Below are 15614 nucleotides of genomic sequence, written 5' to 3'. Positions count from 1 at the left end.
GGGCCTTAAGGATCAGAATTCCCTCACTTTATAGAAAAGGAAACTACGATCTGGGGAAGTTTTCACCTATGACTCACAGTAGGTAAGTGGCAAAGCTTGGACTAGGTCTCGAGCCTTGTGATTTCCAAGCCATGCCTGACTGCTAGCCTTTTAAAGGCCTGCATGGAAGGTTGGCCCTTGGATGGCATCCGGGAACTTCAATTTGGGGAGGGTTTCCAGGACTGATAAGAGTGGCCCACTGTGCCTAGAATGTTTTTGTTTTTGTTTTTACAAACAATATGGTTTAAAGTGAATGCCTGCTTTCCTTCTGAGAGTCTGGATTTGGGTACATGTCAAATGGAGGATGCTGTGTGACCAGCCTCCAGTAAAAATCCCGGGTACTGAGTCTCTAAGGAGCTTCCCTGGCTGGGAGCATTTCACACCTGTTGTCACAACTTGTTACTAAGGGAATTAAACGGGCCCTGAGTGATTCCATGAAAAGGACTCTTGGAATCTTGCATCTGGTTTCCCTTAGACTTCGCTACATGTGCCTTTTCAGTTTGTTGATTGTGTTTGGTATACTTTCACTGTAATAAGTCACAGCTGTGAGTATGACTATATGCTGAGTCCGTGAATCCTCCCGGTGAATCATCAAACAGGGGGGTGGTGTTGGGGACCTCAAGACACATAAGTCAATGCTTTCCATAATGTATTTCACCGTCTCTCTCCTGGATTATATATGAGAGGCAGTGGGGGTAGCCAAAATAGCATGGCCTTTAAAAAAAACAAACCCCCCCCCAAAAAAAAAAAAAAAACGTGATTTAAATGCTGACCTCACTGCTAAGCTCCATTACTTCTCTAAGTCATGGTTTTGTCATCTATAAAATTGGGCCAATAATACTTAATGTGTAAGGCTTTTACAAAGATTTAGAGATAATGTACAAGAGGGCCACCCTTTAGGGAGGAGCTATTATTTTTATTCAGAGTCTTTTGGGTAAGAAGGAATGATCAGAATGAATTCTATGGATCCACTTTTATGTATCCATATATCCACGTAGCAATGGAACTAATTACAGAGACTAAAAGGTCCCAATTACGTTGGAACTTGTGAGCAGATTGTTGTTCTCGGGACCTGTGTAGAGCTCCTCTAAGGACTTGCATGGGGATTGTTGTGTGCAGAGCAAACACAGCAAAGAACATGTTTATACTCATTCTCAGCTTTCAACCCACGCTTGGTTATTTGTCTCTTGCTTTTGGGCTCCTGCGCACTCCACTGATTTCCAGGTCCTGAACTTTTTCTGGCTGTCAGTCTGCACCCCTTAACTCTTTATTGGATGCTCAGCTGTTCCTCCAAGTTTATCCTTTTTGCAACCACTACTTCATACATGACTTACCATCATTCGCTTGGTTCTATGTGGAAGATCCCCCCTGAGACTTCTCCCCTGGATGTGCCCCTGGCTTCATCCCTTAACCAGCTTGTAATATTTGCTTAGGAATGAAGTATAGGTCACTTTTGTGGAAGCAGAAGTATTAGGCAAATGTAATCCCAGTCAGCGGCAGCATATTTGGAAGAAAAAACTCCTTTAGGTTTATTTATTCTTTTTGTTCCATGCATCCAGAAGATGAACACAAATGCTTCTTAATACTAACATGGTCCTATCTGATATAATATCACTAAAAGGTCTAAAGATGAGTTATTTCAAATCTAGCAATTCAGAGGAGGTAGATTCTTCAGTACATACTAGGGTAGCTTCCATAAAAAGTAGTGTTGCAAGGACACTTTATGGCATATCATTTTCGGGAAAAAGTCATTAGTCTTTGATATCAAGGGTGAAATATTTAAATAAAAACATTTGCTCTGTAGTTCTCATTCAAACATGCTATAATGGTGACAGCATTTCATGGGGAGTCCGGGGGGGGTCTATATTTCAGTCTTTATAATATAATGGTTAAGAGACTTTTCCTACCTCTACTTCTATCTAGATAGGGGTGAGCTACTAGTGCTTGACAATAGAATGTGTGTGCAAGTGATTGTGTCACTTCCCTGCTAAGGTGAGTTTGAAGCAAGTATCCCATCCCTATACTCTCTTCCCCTAGCTCCTGGCTGGATGTAGATACCCAGGATGACCTTGGACACCACATGTTGAAAATGGTAGAGCCATTCTCATTTGGAGTCCCTGAAAAGCCACATAAATAATGAATATTTCCCTCTTACTAAGTTACTTACTAATGGCTAACATCCACACTATGTTAGCCATTGACATTATAAAATTTTTGTGTCATAGTAGCTAGTACGTTCCTAATTGTTGCACCTCTTTATGCCAATCTATTTGGTTTGTTATAGGATTAAATAAATTAAAACAATGCCTAGCACATAATAAATGCTCAGTAAATGTTAGCTGTTAATATTATTACCTGCTCTGATGCTAACTAGTTAGTTATGAGTCACTGAACATGTCAGTTTCCCTGGACATCTGTTTCTTCAACTGTAAAATATGAGTCACACTTGATGTTTTCCAAGTTTCCCTAAGTTTGAAATTTTTATAATCAGAAACCTCTTCAAATTGCTAAGGAAAAAAAATTATCTTAACCCATAGAAACTGACCAGAGGATGAGGAGAGAGGTATTCAGAGCATCAGGTAAAGAGAGGAGGAAAACAGAGAACAGTACAAAGGATGCTGAGGGGGAAAACCCTTATTTAAAGAGAAGCATATGATTTACAAACCGAGCTGTGTCCGTGAGACTTTCATTCACACCCAAATGAATATCTTGCGTGGTAAGAAAACAAGGGTGTCCTCCCAGAAGTGCAAAGCCTACAATAAAAGAAAAAGGGGGGGGAGCATTTTGAAAAAGAGAACCAAAGTAGAAAACAACATTGGGGTGTCTGGGTAGCTCAGGTTGGTTATGCAACCGACTTTGGCTCAGGTCACAATCTCGTAGTTTGTGAGTTCAAGCCCCGCGTTGGGCTCTGTGCTGACAGCTCAGAGCCTGGAGTCTGCTTCGGATTCTGGGCCTCCCTCTCTCTCTGCCCTTCCCCTGCTCATGCTCTGTGTCTCTCTGTCTCTCAATAATAAATAAATGTTAAAAAAATTTTTCAAAGAAAACAAAATTATAAGGAATTGGCACCATCTCAATTGAAAAGTCAAAATTTTTAAAGCTCTCTAATGTCTCTGCTAGGAAATTCCCAGGCAGAGCAAAATGAGTGACTGCGAGAGGTAGATAAAATTTTCTGTAAAGACACTCAACTCTCCTTCAGATGGGGGCCCATGTATCTACCCTGTTGTTCAGAACCTTTCAGTAATGGGGCATTGTTCCCTTCTGGAAGCTATGCCTGGTTTTGATTCTTTAAAATGTATAATGATGTCCATCCCAGAAAATGGAAAAATAAAATGTAGTGTGGGATATCATGGATTACAATGGAATACTACTCAGGAATAAGAAGGAATGAACTCTGAATACAACATGGATGAACCTCACAACAATTATGCTAGGTGAAAGAAGCTAGATACAGAAGAGTAGATAATGTATAATTCCATTTATATGAAGACATAGAATAGGCAAAATTACCATAGAGTGGCAGAAATTAAAAGAGTAGTTGCTTCTGGAGAAGGTGATTGTCTAGGAAGGAGCACTGGTGAACTTTCTAGGGTAAGAGGAATGTTTTAAACTTTGATAGAGTTAGTAGGTTTATAAAAGTTGAGGGGTGCCTGGGTGGCTCAGTCGGTTAGGCATCTGACTTCGGCTCAGGTCATGATGTCACGATCTGTGAGTTCGAGCCCCGCGTCAGGCTCTGTGCTCACAGCTGGGAGCCTGGAGCCTGCTTTGGATTCTGTGTCTCCCTCTCTTTCTGCCATTTGCCCCCCTCTTTCTCTCTCTCAAAAATAAATAAACATTTAAAAATTTTTTTTAAATTGAAAATAAAGTAAGTAGTTGCTTCTGAAATGGAATGAAATAATTCTATTCTACCTATTTTATGCTAGTTAAGAGTGTTCACTTAAATATGCCCAGACTAGGATTTTAGCTAGAGAGTACTATGTTCTGACTCTGGCGATGACTATTCCCAGAGCACTACCATGTCCTAGCACTTTATAAACATTCTTCCATTGAAACTTTACTCTAATAGGAGCACAGTAGATATTATTATAAGAACTTCATAGACAAGGGTTCTGAGAGTCAAGAGTTTAAAAACTTGTTCAAGATTGTTTTTAAGAGCCTATGTATAGCCCTAGGGCTTGCCATAGGGGAGCCAGCCCCTGAGCTAACTTACAAAGGAATTTGCAAAGACAAGACAACATAGTGGAACTGGACTCCGTCTTCTTCATCTGGAAAATGAGGCAATTTGCCTAGAGCCCTTAAGATCCCTTGCGGATGTGATGTGCTACATCCCAGGTAGAATCAGAGAACATGAAACACGCTAACAATCCTACTTGGTATGGGTCCTGTAATAAAGAGTCTGATTGAATTTATGATGTTTAACTGCTACCAACTTTCAAGCCAACCATCACTCTCTCTTCTCCTTCTGCCCTATACCTAGGCAAGCTGGTAAGAATGTACACACACTCCTTCCTTTGGCACTAGCGGGAGGTTCAAACTAAACAAAGCTGGCCAGTGCATAGGAATCTTCACACCAGCCCCACCTCCTAACCACAAAGCCCAGGACGGTATCATTTTTCCATACTCTGATGCCACTTTGAGACCAGCATGGGAGTCAGTCCTGCTCTACCCAAGAAGCCACATTATGTGAGTAATAAACCTTTTCATACCCTCTTGGTGCTTGTGTGGCATCCTCACTGTCAATAATCAAACCAAATTTTTGTGGAGAGCACATTTTGTCTCTGTGGAGTGACTGCACTAGGCCTTGGCATCACAGCATAGTTCTGAAATTTATGCATTCATTCTACAAAATGTGCCTGGTGCTATTCTAGGTACCGGGAAAAGCATTATAAGCAACAGGGTACAAGTGCCTGCTTAGAGTGAACTTACATTCCAATGGGGAGAGAGATAAGTAATAAATTGAATGAGGAGGTGCCTGGGTGGCTCAGTCGGTTAAGTGCCTGACTCTTGATTTTGGCTCACGTCATGATCTCATGGTTCATGGGGTCAAGCCCCACATCAGCACAGAGCCTGCTTGGGATTCTCTCTCCCTCTCTCTGTGCCCCTCCCCCACTCATGCACCCATGCTCTTTCTTTCTCCCTCTCTCTCTTTCAAAATAAATAAATCAACGTTTAAAAAATAAACTGAGCACTGGGTGTTGTATGGAAACCAATCTGACAATAAATTTCATATATTCAAAAAAATAATAAAAAATAAAAAAATAATAAAAAATAAACTGAATGAATAAATGAAGTATGTTGTATGTTAGATGTTGAGAAGTGCCATAAGAAAAATAGAACAGGGAGGGGAGATAGGGAATATAAGGAATGAGTTGTAATTTTAGTATGGTCAGGGAAGCCACACTGAAACACACCAAACAGTGGAAAGAGCATGTCCTGAGGTCCTCAGGAAGGGTCGTGACTGCCGGGTTCAAGGGACAACAAGAAGGTTGGTATGGAAGGTACAGTGTAAGGAGGAGAGCAGTACGAGTTGAGGTTGCAGAAGGAAGGTAGAGGGGAAGAAACAACTTTGACTTGTCTGAGTAAGATAGAAAGCCATGGGAGGATTAGAGCAGAGGAGTCACACGATGGACTTATGTGTTAATATAACATCTGTCGTGGGGCAAGGGTGGAAGCAGGGAGACCTGTCACTAGACCTGTCTGCAAAAACCTGGGTGAGAATTGGTAGCTTGGACCAGGATGGTGACTGCTGACATGATGACAAAGTGATTGGATTCTTGATATATTTTGAAAGCAGAGCCAGCAGTCAACTGAACACCTTGCTTCATACCTCACTGGAAAATGTAGCAATCAGACAAGTCCACCACCCTGCCTCCCATATATTCTACTTTCCTTCCTCTTAAGCATAGATGAACTTGTCATGCCCCGCATACTAGAAGCCACACCCCCTTGTGTACTCAAGAACATTGCTGTAGTAATTCTTCCCTTTCTCCCTTACACTACCTTCATCATGAATATGCTATTCTCATTTCTATTCTCATTTTTCACGCATTCGAAAAAGGCAAATTTTCTCGTCCCTATTTCCCCCTGCTAAGTATCCCTTTAACTGTTTGCTCCCTTTGCAGCAAAACTTTGTTTTGTCTTTCTCTCTTCAGCTCTCTTTTCTCATTTCCCTCCAACCTATCCCCATAAAGCTTTGGCTCCCCTCCCTCCCAACACTGCACCAAAACTCCTCTCACCAAGGTTAGCAATGATACATCTGGTGGCTATTTCAGTCCTCATTTTTCTTGAATTAGCAGAAACAAAGTTGTTCACCACCTTCTGCTTGATAAACTTTCTTCAAACACTGTCCAGGACACCACACCTTCTTGCTCGTTCTCAATCTCCATTGACGGTTCCTTCTCTTTTCCTGGACTTCTTAACGTTGATGTGCTCCAGGGCCAGTCCTTGGTCCTCTTCTCTCAATCTATACTCATTCCCTCTATAATCGTATCCAGTCTCCTGGCCTTAAATACCATCTATATGCTGATGCCTCGCAAATATCTCTAGGGCAAATCTCACTCCCGTACTCCAAACTAATAGCCAACTGCCTTTTCATCGTCTTTGTTCATGTGTCCAATAGACATCTCAAACCCAATGCTGCCAGAACTGAACTCTCAATGCCCCCTCTCTCCTGCTCCACCTAGTCCATCCTGCTCACAGTTGCTCAGGCAGAAACCTTGAAGTCATCCTTAGTGTCTCTCTCTTACCTGATACATCAGAAATCTTATTGGCTGTCCCTTCAAAATATATCCAGAATCTGTCCCTCTTACCCCTTCCACTGCTGCCACTCTGGCCCTAGCCTCCATGTATTATAGCTACCTACTGGTGGATTCCACTGCTTCTATCTTGTCTCCACCCCCAATCCCTGCAGGTTGTTTTCAATAGAGCAGTCCGAGAGAGCCTTTTGAAATGCAAGTTAGATCATGTCCCTCTGTTCAAAACCCTGCAAAAATTCCTCATTTCACTCAGAGTAAAAGCCAAGGCCAAATAAGGGAGTACATGTTTTGCCCTCAGTTCCAGGAACATTGTTCTCCTTCTTTCCAACACATTGTATCACCCACTTATTTATTATGTCTATCGTTTATTGTCTGTGTCCCCACTAGAACATAAGCTCCAGGAAGGCAGGAATTTCCCTCTGTTTTGTTTACTGGTGTATCACTTTCAAGAACCTAGAATAAATGCTGGTACATAGTAAGTGCTCAACAAATACTTACTGAATGAATGTAGGAGGGATTTTGACTGCAAACATCTAATGCTGTTAACAGAAAGAATGGAATTTTCTATTATGTGTGAAGTGAGCTAATGGAATTGAGTGATGATTATAATCACTAATCACTCTTGAGTATTAAATCTGTTTCTATATAGGAAACGTCACCTAAGCAAAGGTGAATACTGCACATTCATCAAGAAAGTATTCTTTGTGCACCTACTATGTGCCTCGCACAGAGATGAATGTCGCTGAGGGTTGGAGACTATGGAGGGAGGTTTCAGACAAAGTTTAAGACCTCCTGGCAGGTCTGCTCCAAGTCATGCTGTGACTAGATGTCATTGTGCTATAACAATGCAGGATTGGGTTACTGCCTTTTCATCTCTGTCTCTGTGCTATAAAGAAGATTCACATCAAGCCTGGACTGATGAGGTAGGGGTAGGAAGAGGGATTATAGAAAACATTAAGAATAGGAGTCTGAGCCTTCAGCACTTCTCAAAGGAGATGAGATGGAGCGACATTGCTTCCGAGAAGGAATTTCCTCTGCAATTGTGGTCTCTGGTCACAAAGGAACCTCAGACCCCAGTGTAAGAGCACAGCTCAAGCATTTGCCAGCTCATCGGACCCAGCTGGTGATAAGCGCTTCAGGAGGGGGTCAGAGGTTCAGAGAAGCCTCCAGGAGCTGCCGTTGCTGAGGAGAGGAGGGTAGAGGGACAGGGCTCTCCTTTCTCTTTACCCTTCATCCAGAGAAGCCTGCTTTTATCTGTCATTTGTTCATGCACTCAAGTTGGATATTTTTGGACAAAGCGTTTCTTCTGTTAATATCTTAATTTCTTCCTGGGAAAATAAGACTACATCTGATTTTGCCCTTTTCCTCACAGATCCCTGCAAGCTTTGGAAGAAGGGTATAATTAGAATTCATGCACTGGAAATATGAGGGCTCTGAGGGTTCTTGCTGGTAGAACTAAGGCAGTCGTGAACCTCTCTGTGCTTTACTTTCATACCTGCAGAATAGTATCACATTTTTTATATTGTCACCTTTGTAAAGATGACACATTTGAAATAGCTTAGAAAGTGCCAGCTTCTATGTCACCTTGAAAGTGAGATACCAAAGTTAAATAATGAAAAGAGCCATCTCTTAGGATGCCCTGTGCATTTTTTTCTATCGGCTACTGCACTTACCGAGATTAATAAATGTATCCGTCTATCTGCTCAATTAATTTGCAATAAAAGAATATAATCATCAGTAGGCACAAAGGAGAATTGTGCAGCTTGCCTGGCAGGCATACACAAAAGAGTGGATGAGGAATAAATGATCTACAACTACACACAGCGACGTTGGTACATCTCACAAACATAATGCTGAGCAAAAGAAACCACACACAAAAGAACATATGCTGAATGATTCCATTTATATAAAGTTCGAAAACAGGCAAAGCTAATCTGTGATGTTAGAAGCCAGGATAATGGTTACCCTTGGGTAGGGGGAATGGCAACTGGAAGGAGATACAAGGGAGGTCTCCGGGGTGCTATTAATGCCCTATTTCTCTATCTGGGTATTAATTACAAGGATGTGTTTACTGTAAGAATTCATCGAATTACATATGCATAATGATTTGTGCACTTTTCTATAAGTGTTTTACACTGAATAAAAAGATTACATGAGCAATTAATATGGCTTAAGTTGGGTGATGAATTTTATTCTGTTCCCTCAGATCAGCAGAAATACTGTTGTATCTCTGCAACTCAGGCTTGGGATAGGATCCTCAAGGACTTTCCTATGAGGAGACTGGCACAAATCTGGGACAATAATAGACAGTTTTAATTGCATCCCATTTTCGTTCTAAATACCAAGATAACATGAGGCTCCTGGGTGGCCCAGTCAGTTAAGTGCCTGACGTCAGCTCAGGTCATGATCTTGTGGTCCGTGAGTTTGAGCCCCACATCGAGCTCTGTGCTGACAGCTCAAAGCCTGGAATCTGCTTCAGATTCTGTGGCTCCCCCTCCTCTCTCTGCACCTCCCCTGCTCATGCTCTGTCTCTCTGTGTCTCTCTCTCTGTCTCTCTCTCTGTCTCTCTGTCTCTCTCTCAAAAATAAAAAAAAAAAAATTTTAACTTAAATACCAAGGTAATAGGTTTTGATGGAAAATTGTGCCGAAGGGCAACTCATAAGATGTATATATACATTATAAAAATGCCCTGCCATGGTTTTGGTTGAGGTTTACTGTTTCTGTAAGCATTTAAAGCAACTACTTACTCTGATTCTCCTACTGTTGAGTTTGGCAGGATGCCATATACAATTAGACCCATGGATACTTATTGAGGTTAATGATGAATACTCTGTGAACCATAACTTTTTATGGTCACGTGTTCCTTTTCTCATGTTTTCATCATAACAGGTTGCAATTTTGTGCACCTTTCAGAGTACTTCTGTATGGAAAACCATCATTTAACAAAATGCTTAATGCCATCCACAGAAACAATTTTGCTGGAACAAAACATGATAATTACCTGTTCAAATTAAATTAGATATTAAAAAATACATTTAATAATAGCTACCGATCCTCGGTCTGCCATTTATTAGCTGCGTGTCTGTGGGCCATTTGCTGAACCAGTTTCAGACTATTTTCTTCAATGGTCTTACCCTCACAGAATTGTCGTAAGGATTAAGTGAGATAATCCATGTAATTAATGTAGAGCATTTGGCACAAGGTCTGCACCCAAAGGCTTATTAAGTCTTCACTCTTGGTCTTATTAATAGCTTAACTACCATATAATGTATATGAGTGGTAAAACTGATCAGTTATTCGGGGATATTTGATATCAAAAATAGCATTTGAGCAGAGAAAAGTTGTATAAAACACCAACAGCTAAGAAAAATTAATTAAAAAAAACTTAAAATTGATAAATGTCCATGTACTAATCAATTATTTTGATGACTTCAAAAAAGAACACCTCTCTTAAGTTCTGACAAAATAAACTCTGCCCGACTCATAGAGGACCACTGTTGAAAAGGAGCCGAATTTGAGAATTATTGACTTGTTTATGCAATATTCATTTTTCCTTTGCTATATGTCAGATGTCAACATATTTTGTAAAGGGGCCATCTTAAAAGAGCAAAATGTTCTCATCTGTTTTCTTCCTGGGACTTAAAGATCAGGTGACACCTTACATGTTTCCCCTCACCCTCCTTTCTTCAGTCAAGGGGCAAGGGGAGTGCATTAGTAAGAACAATGAAGTTTAGATCTGAATCCTGGTGCTCTTTGTTAAGTAAGTGAATTTACCAAGTCACTTAATCCCTTTGAACTTTATTTTGTTACATATTTGATGAACCTCATTACTGACCATTACACGGCAAGTATTGCATGAAGTAGTTGTTTGCTTCTAAATCCTAGAAAGCTCTGATACTTGTAGATGGGATGAGCTATTTGAAGAAACAACCAATGTTTTTGTTTGTGGTTCCTCCTACTTGATCCTATCCATTTGTCCATTTGGGCAGTCATTTTGTTGATTCAGGGGAGGTCTGATAAAGCAGAAATGCAGAGAGAAAGAAAAGAGGTGGTGTGTGGCTTATAAGTTTAAAAATGGACTTTTTTGAAACATTACAGAGATAATAGCTTAAGAAAAGAGAAATTTTGAGTTTTAATAGCTTACAATTCCAGGCACAAACAGTAGATTTGAAAGACATCTTGGCGAGTCAGAGCCAGTTTTCTCTTCCTGCTTTATCACCTAGCCTCCAATACTGGGAACTGGAAGGGGAAAAAGAGGAGCAAGAAAAGAAGCAGCAGAAGAAATAAAAAGTGATGGACCTTTGACACTGTACCTGTCGTCTGTCCTCCCAAGCCACATACTGAAGGGTGGATGCATGATGGACATTTCAGATGAGTTTGGGGAACCCCAGAGCTGATAACATGTGTGTCTTGCCTTTAAGACAGAGTTCTAGGAGGCAACACATGTTATAGTACTCCGTGGCGCCCAGATTGAGGAAGGAAGGATTGAGAAAGCCTTGCAGTTTCTCTGTACACAGGATGGCAAGGAGAACTGCCAAGAGGTTGGGAGAGTCAAACCGAGAAATATTTCACGTCTTGTGATGATCCAAGTGCAGCAGACTCCACAGTGAATGGGAGACAGCCAAGGTCCAATGGGGATACGGAAGTCTCAGCAGACTCCAGTGTGGCCATTTGATGATGATGTCCTGCTGACCAATGACCAGACCCCCATAGCCCTAGATGTCTTACTCGCGTACTCTCTGGGACTTAACCATGACTGTGGGGAAAGGGAGAGGAGAACCCAAATTGACAAAGTAAACCCTGAAATGACTGAGGATTGCCTAACATTGCAAAGATTAGGTTTCCACCATCCTGCAAAATTGGCACAGGCTAGAGAAAATCCTTTACGTGTTGGGAAAATACACATTTCTTGCCCACGTGAGTTTGAAGGCTGAGAATTTGTGTCCACTCACATTTTCTACTGAACACGAAAAGCTCTTGGAGACTTCTAATCAAGTGTTCATGGAATTCCTACAGATGACACTAACCTTTCTGCTTACAGCTTCTTTGAGAATTGGAAAGAGCATTCAGAGGCTTGCCCTGCTACTCCCAGTGACAGTGTTTTCCCTTTGTGGTTGCTAAAGAGACAAAAATTCCCCCACTGGATGATTCCTCCCAGATCCTCACCCTCTGGCCCCCTCTTCAGCACAAGTGTGACCTTGTCGGTGGACTCACCTGTTTCTGTGGACAGTCTTGTTCGAGTACTTCTTTTTTCAAAAATCATGCCTAAGGACTTCCCTTGTAATAAAGGCAAATACTGAAAATTAAGGACAAGAATACAATTAAAATGAAAAATATATTTTATATCCAGTATCAAAGATTATGTTTCAAAAGTTATTCCTTACATTATCAGAAAATGTAGAATAACTAATCACTGCTTCCATCCAAATAAGCACTCAAAATGTTACTGTAAAAGTGCATTTAAAGTGTTTTTTGTCATGGGGCACCTGGGTGGCTCAGTTGGTTAAGTGTTCAACTTCAGCTCAGGTCATGATCTCACAGTCCCTGGGTTTGAGCCCCACATCAGTCTCTGTGCTGACAGCTCAGAGCCTGGAGCCTGCTTCAGATTCTGTGTCTCTCTGCCCCTCCCCTGCTCGCACTGGTGTGTGTGTGTGTGTGTGTGTGTGTGTGTGTGTGTGTCTCAAAAATAAAATAAAAACATTTAAAAATTTTTTAAAAAGTGGTTTTTGTCATGTTCTGTACAAATAGGAGGAAGGGAACAAGAACTACACATTATGGGCATGTAATTGCAAAATATTAGTTGCTCTGGGTTCAACCTGAACACTTGTTCTGAAGTATGTTAATATTTCTTACTGGAACCGTCTTTTTACCTAAATCCATGGAAACCCCTATCAATGTTCAATGACCTTGACGACGCTTGGTTCAGTAGTGTTTTCTCAGCTAGAAACAATGCTGCTCTGTCACAACATGGGGCATTAAGACTCCTAAGGATGAAGCCCCAGCTACACTTTTCTCATGCATCCTTGTGGGAGCGCAAAGGCTTTGTTTCTAGAAGTCTTTTGGAAACAATCTGGAGAGTTTGGGTGTGGGGTGGTGCTTTTCCTTCTTCCTCTTCTGTAGATAGACTTCCTGATAGGGTGAGTTCTGGAACAAATAGATTCCTGCCAGCTAACTCTTCTTACACATGAAGTATGAAGAACAGGCCTGGGATCTTGGGGGACCTTTTCTGCTTATTTCAGGTCTTCTATGGGAATGTCAACCCATAGCACTTGGAGTCACTCCTGTTCTCAGAACTTGGAGAGCTAGTGAACTAGATTAAGAAAATCAAGGTTGTGTAAACCTTTCTTGGCCTGGCACCAGCTCTTTAAAGTGCTTTTGAACAAGCTTGGAACACGTATGCTTTCACAATTAAGCAGTCTAAATGAGACCGCTGCATGAATTAAGAGTGTTTCAAACATAAATTGCTCAAAATGCAGAATAATGCTTACAGCTAAGCACCATATCCCATCTCTTCTCCTACTTGGTTACCACTTAATTGTTTCCTTGCTAATCTGAATTATTTTCAACACGGTAACATCACTGTGAATTTTTAACATTATCTTAATAATCATATATCTGATATTCATCCACAATTGAAATTTGTTGCCAGGAAAAAAAAAAAGTATTGTCCTTATTTTTAACTTGATAGAAAACACACAGAGAAAAGAATGAAGGTATAAAAATAAAATCTTTCCAGAGAAATGATTCCTTAGGTTCTGATCCAATTAATAATGAATTTCAACATTCCGCATGAGAGAAGCACAATGACTTGTCATTGAATAACTGATTTTTATGCTTTTTATATGCCTGTACACTCAGTGATAATCAATTACCTTGACTGTGTGGTTTCATTACTTAGCTACTGTTTAGGAATTTTAATATATTTTCTTTTCCCTCTTTCTTTGGAAAGGCTGTCTTTAAAAGGGCTGGTAGTAGGGGAAGGTAAAATGAAAATGCTACATACCTCTCCTTTATGTTTTATCCTCAATTTTAGATCTGCCGATAGCCATAACATATACTTAATTTCTTCTCCTGTAAAGTCCTTTAGAGTGAGGAGGTCACGACCCTTCAGCTGTACTTTATTTTGTAGTGGCTGTCCACATCTACACAAAAGAAAAAAGAAAATTCAAGAGAAATAGATATTTAAGAAAAAGACCCCATTGAACTGGGGTGATTCGGTGTTCGATTCTTGAAACAAAGCGTAGAAAATCACATGTAGCCTCATGTGTTCCTGCGAAGTGCTAACGGACTAAAATTGATAAGGCTGTGGTTTCCTTTTTTTTTTTATTTTTTATTTAAAAAAATTTTTTTTAATGTTTATTTCTTTTTGAGACAGAGAGAGACACAGTGCAAGCAGGGAAGGGGCAGAGAGAGAGGGAGACACAGAATCCGAAGCAGGCTCCAGGCTCCAAGCTGTGAGCACAGAGCCCGACGCGGGACTCGAACTCACGAACCGTGAGATCATGACCTGAGCTGAAGTCGGACACTTAATTGACTGAGCCAGCCAGGAGCCCCTCCATTTTTGATATCCAATATTTGGGATGTGGAGAGAAAAGAAAAATTTGAGGAAAGAGGTTGAATTCTTATTTGCTGGGAATAGCCCTCTTGGTGGCTTAGCCACTTACTAGTAGTGCCACTTCAGGCAGGTTACCTAACCTCTCTCTGCACCTCGATTTCTCACCTAGAAAATGAGTATAATAATCTTACAGCATTGTGAGGATGGACTGATTTAATACATGCAAAGCAGACGGTGTCTGGCATAGAATAAGCACTTGATAAATTTTAGCTATTATTATTGAAATCATTAGATTATATTAACAGAATTTATAATGTCCATACCATAGAAAACATTTTCATTCTTTTTCCTCTACCTCCCTTCAAATCTCTTCTTTGGAGATTTGTTCTTTACTTGTCCCTGATCAAATACAATGGGCCTTGTGGCTTTTCTGGTAACTTTCAGAAAAAAGAAAAAAAAAAAAATTCTGTGCTTAGTTTATTCCCTCCAAAGAGTCTTAGTAAAATAATGCATAATAATAATAATAATGATTTTTTTTAACTCTAAGAAATGTGCTGCAAGTTAACACCCTTCTTCCTTCCAGCTCATGCCTGATTCAAGCCGGCCTCCTCTAAAGGGACGAGGGACCATGAATTGTTTCCTCTATTTCCCACCTTTAGTCGCTCCAAGTAAAGCCAAGGGAAAGTGAGGAGTTAAGGGTCAGGGAAAGTCTGATTCTGTTCTAGCAATTTAGCATTGGCCTAGGTGCTTAAGGCTGACACTTTATCTTCTGGGGTGCTTTTGAGGGTCCTTGGGAGAACTCTGTCATCACTGGAAATTTCTCACAATAGTCCTTGGTGGTGGACAATTACATTTCTCCTGCCATCCAAGGGAACACATCCAGACTCCTTTCGCAGAGATCTCCCCACCCTTCGGGAGGTCTCTTGGCCATCATGTGAAACAATACCATGCTAAGTCTCCTTCTCAATCTGTATTGGTTCATGGGAATCCCTTCATGTCCTTTGCTCTGACAAAAGTCTGTTTCTTTCCAGTATGAACGCATCTCTTATTCTGCCATCAAAACAGCTAGGCGGCCTGTCCCTCTTACTCTAGGTTTCCTAGGTAGAGACTTGAAATTGGTGTGCAGTGTCCCCAAGCTCTCCTGTTGAACCTATCAGTGCCATTGGAGCCACGTTCCCTAGGCTTGAGTTGAGGGAAGAGTACCTCTCCCTGTCATATACAATGGTAAAACTTTCAAAATCTTCTTCCAATCTACGCCCATCTCTTGG

The 15614-nt window shown here is 40.9% G+C and overlaps 1 protein-coding gene across 1 annotated transcript in view; it reads right to left on the bottom strand.

Annotated features, from left to right (window-relative positions):
• The window catches only part of OTC (ornithine transcarbamylase), a 61724-nt gene that overhangs the window by 35125 nt on the left and 10985 nt on the right, over positions 1-15614 (bottom strand). The window contains exons 2-4 of the mRNA XM_045472872.1: positions 13795-13933; positions 12006-12087; positions 2705-2792 (exon numbers count right to left, since the gene is read on the bottom strand). Coding sequence (XP_045328828.1) covers positions 2705-2792; positions 12006-12087; positions 13795-13933 — 309 coding nt within the window. The remainder of the gene's footprint in view (positions 1-2704; positions 2793-12005; positions 12088-13794; positions 13934-15614) is intronic.

This window comes from Leopardus geoffroyi, chromosome X, assembly GCF_018350155.1.
Source record: "Leopardus geoffroyi isolate Oge1 chromosome X, O.geoffroyi_Oge1_pat1.0, whole genome shotgun sequence".
Lineage (NCBI taxonomy): Eukaryota > Metazoa > Chordata > Mammalia > Carnivora > Felidae > Leopardus > Leopardus geoffroyi.
Note: the sequence above shows the minus strand (reverse complement) of the source record. Positions and strands in the feature narration are given on the sequence as shown.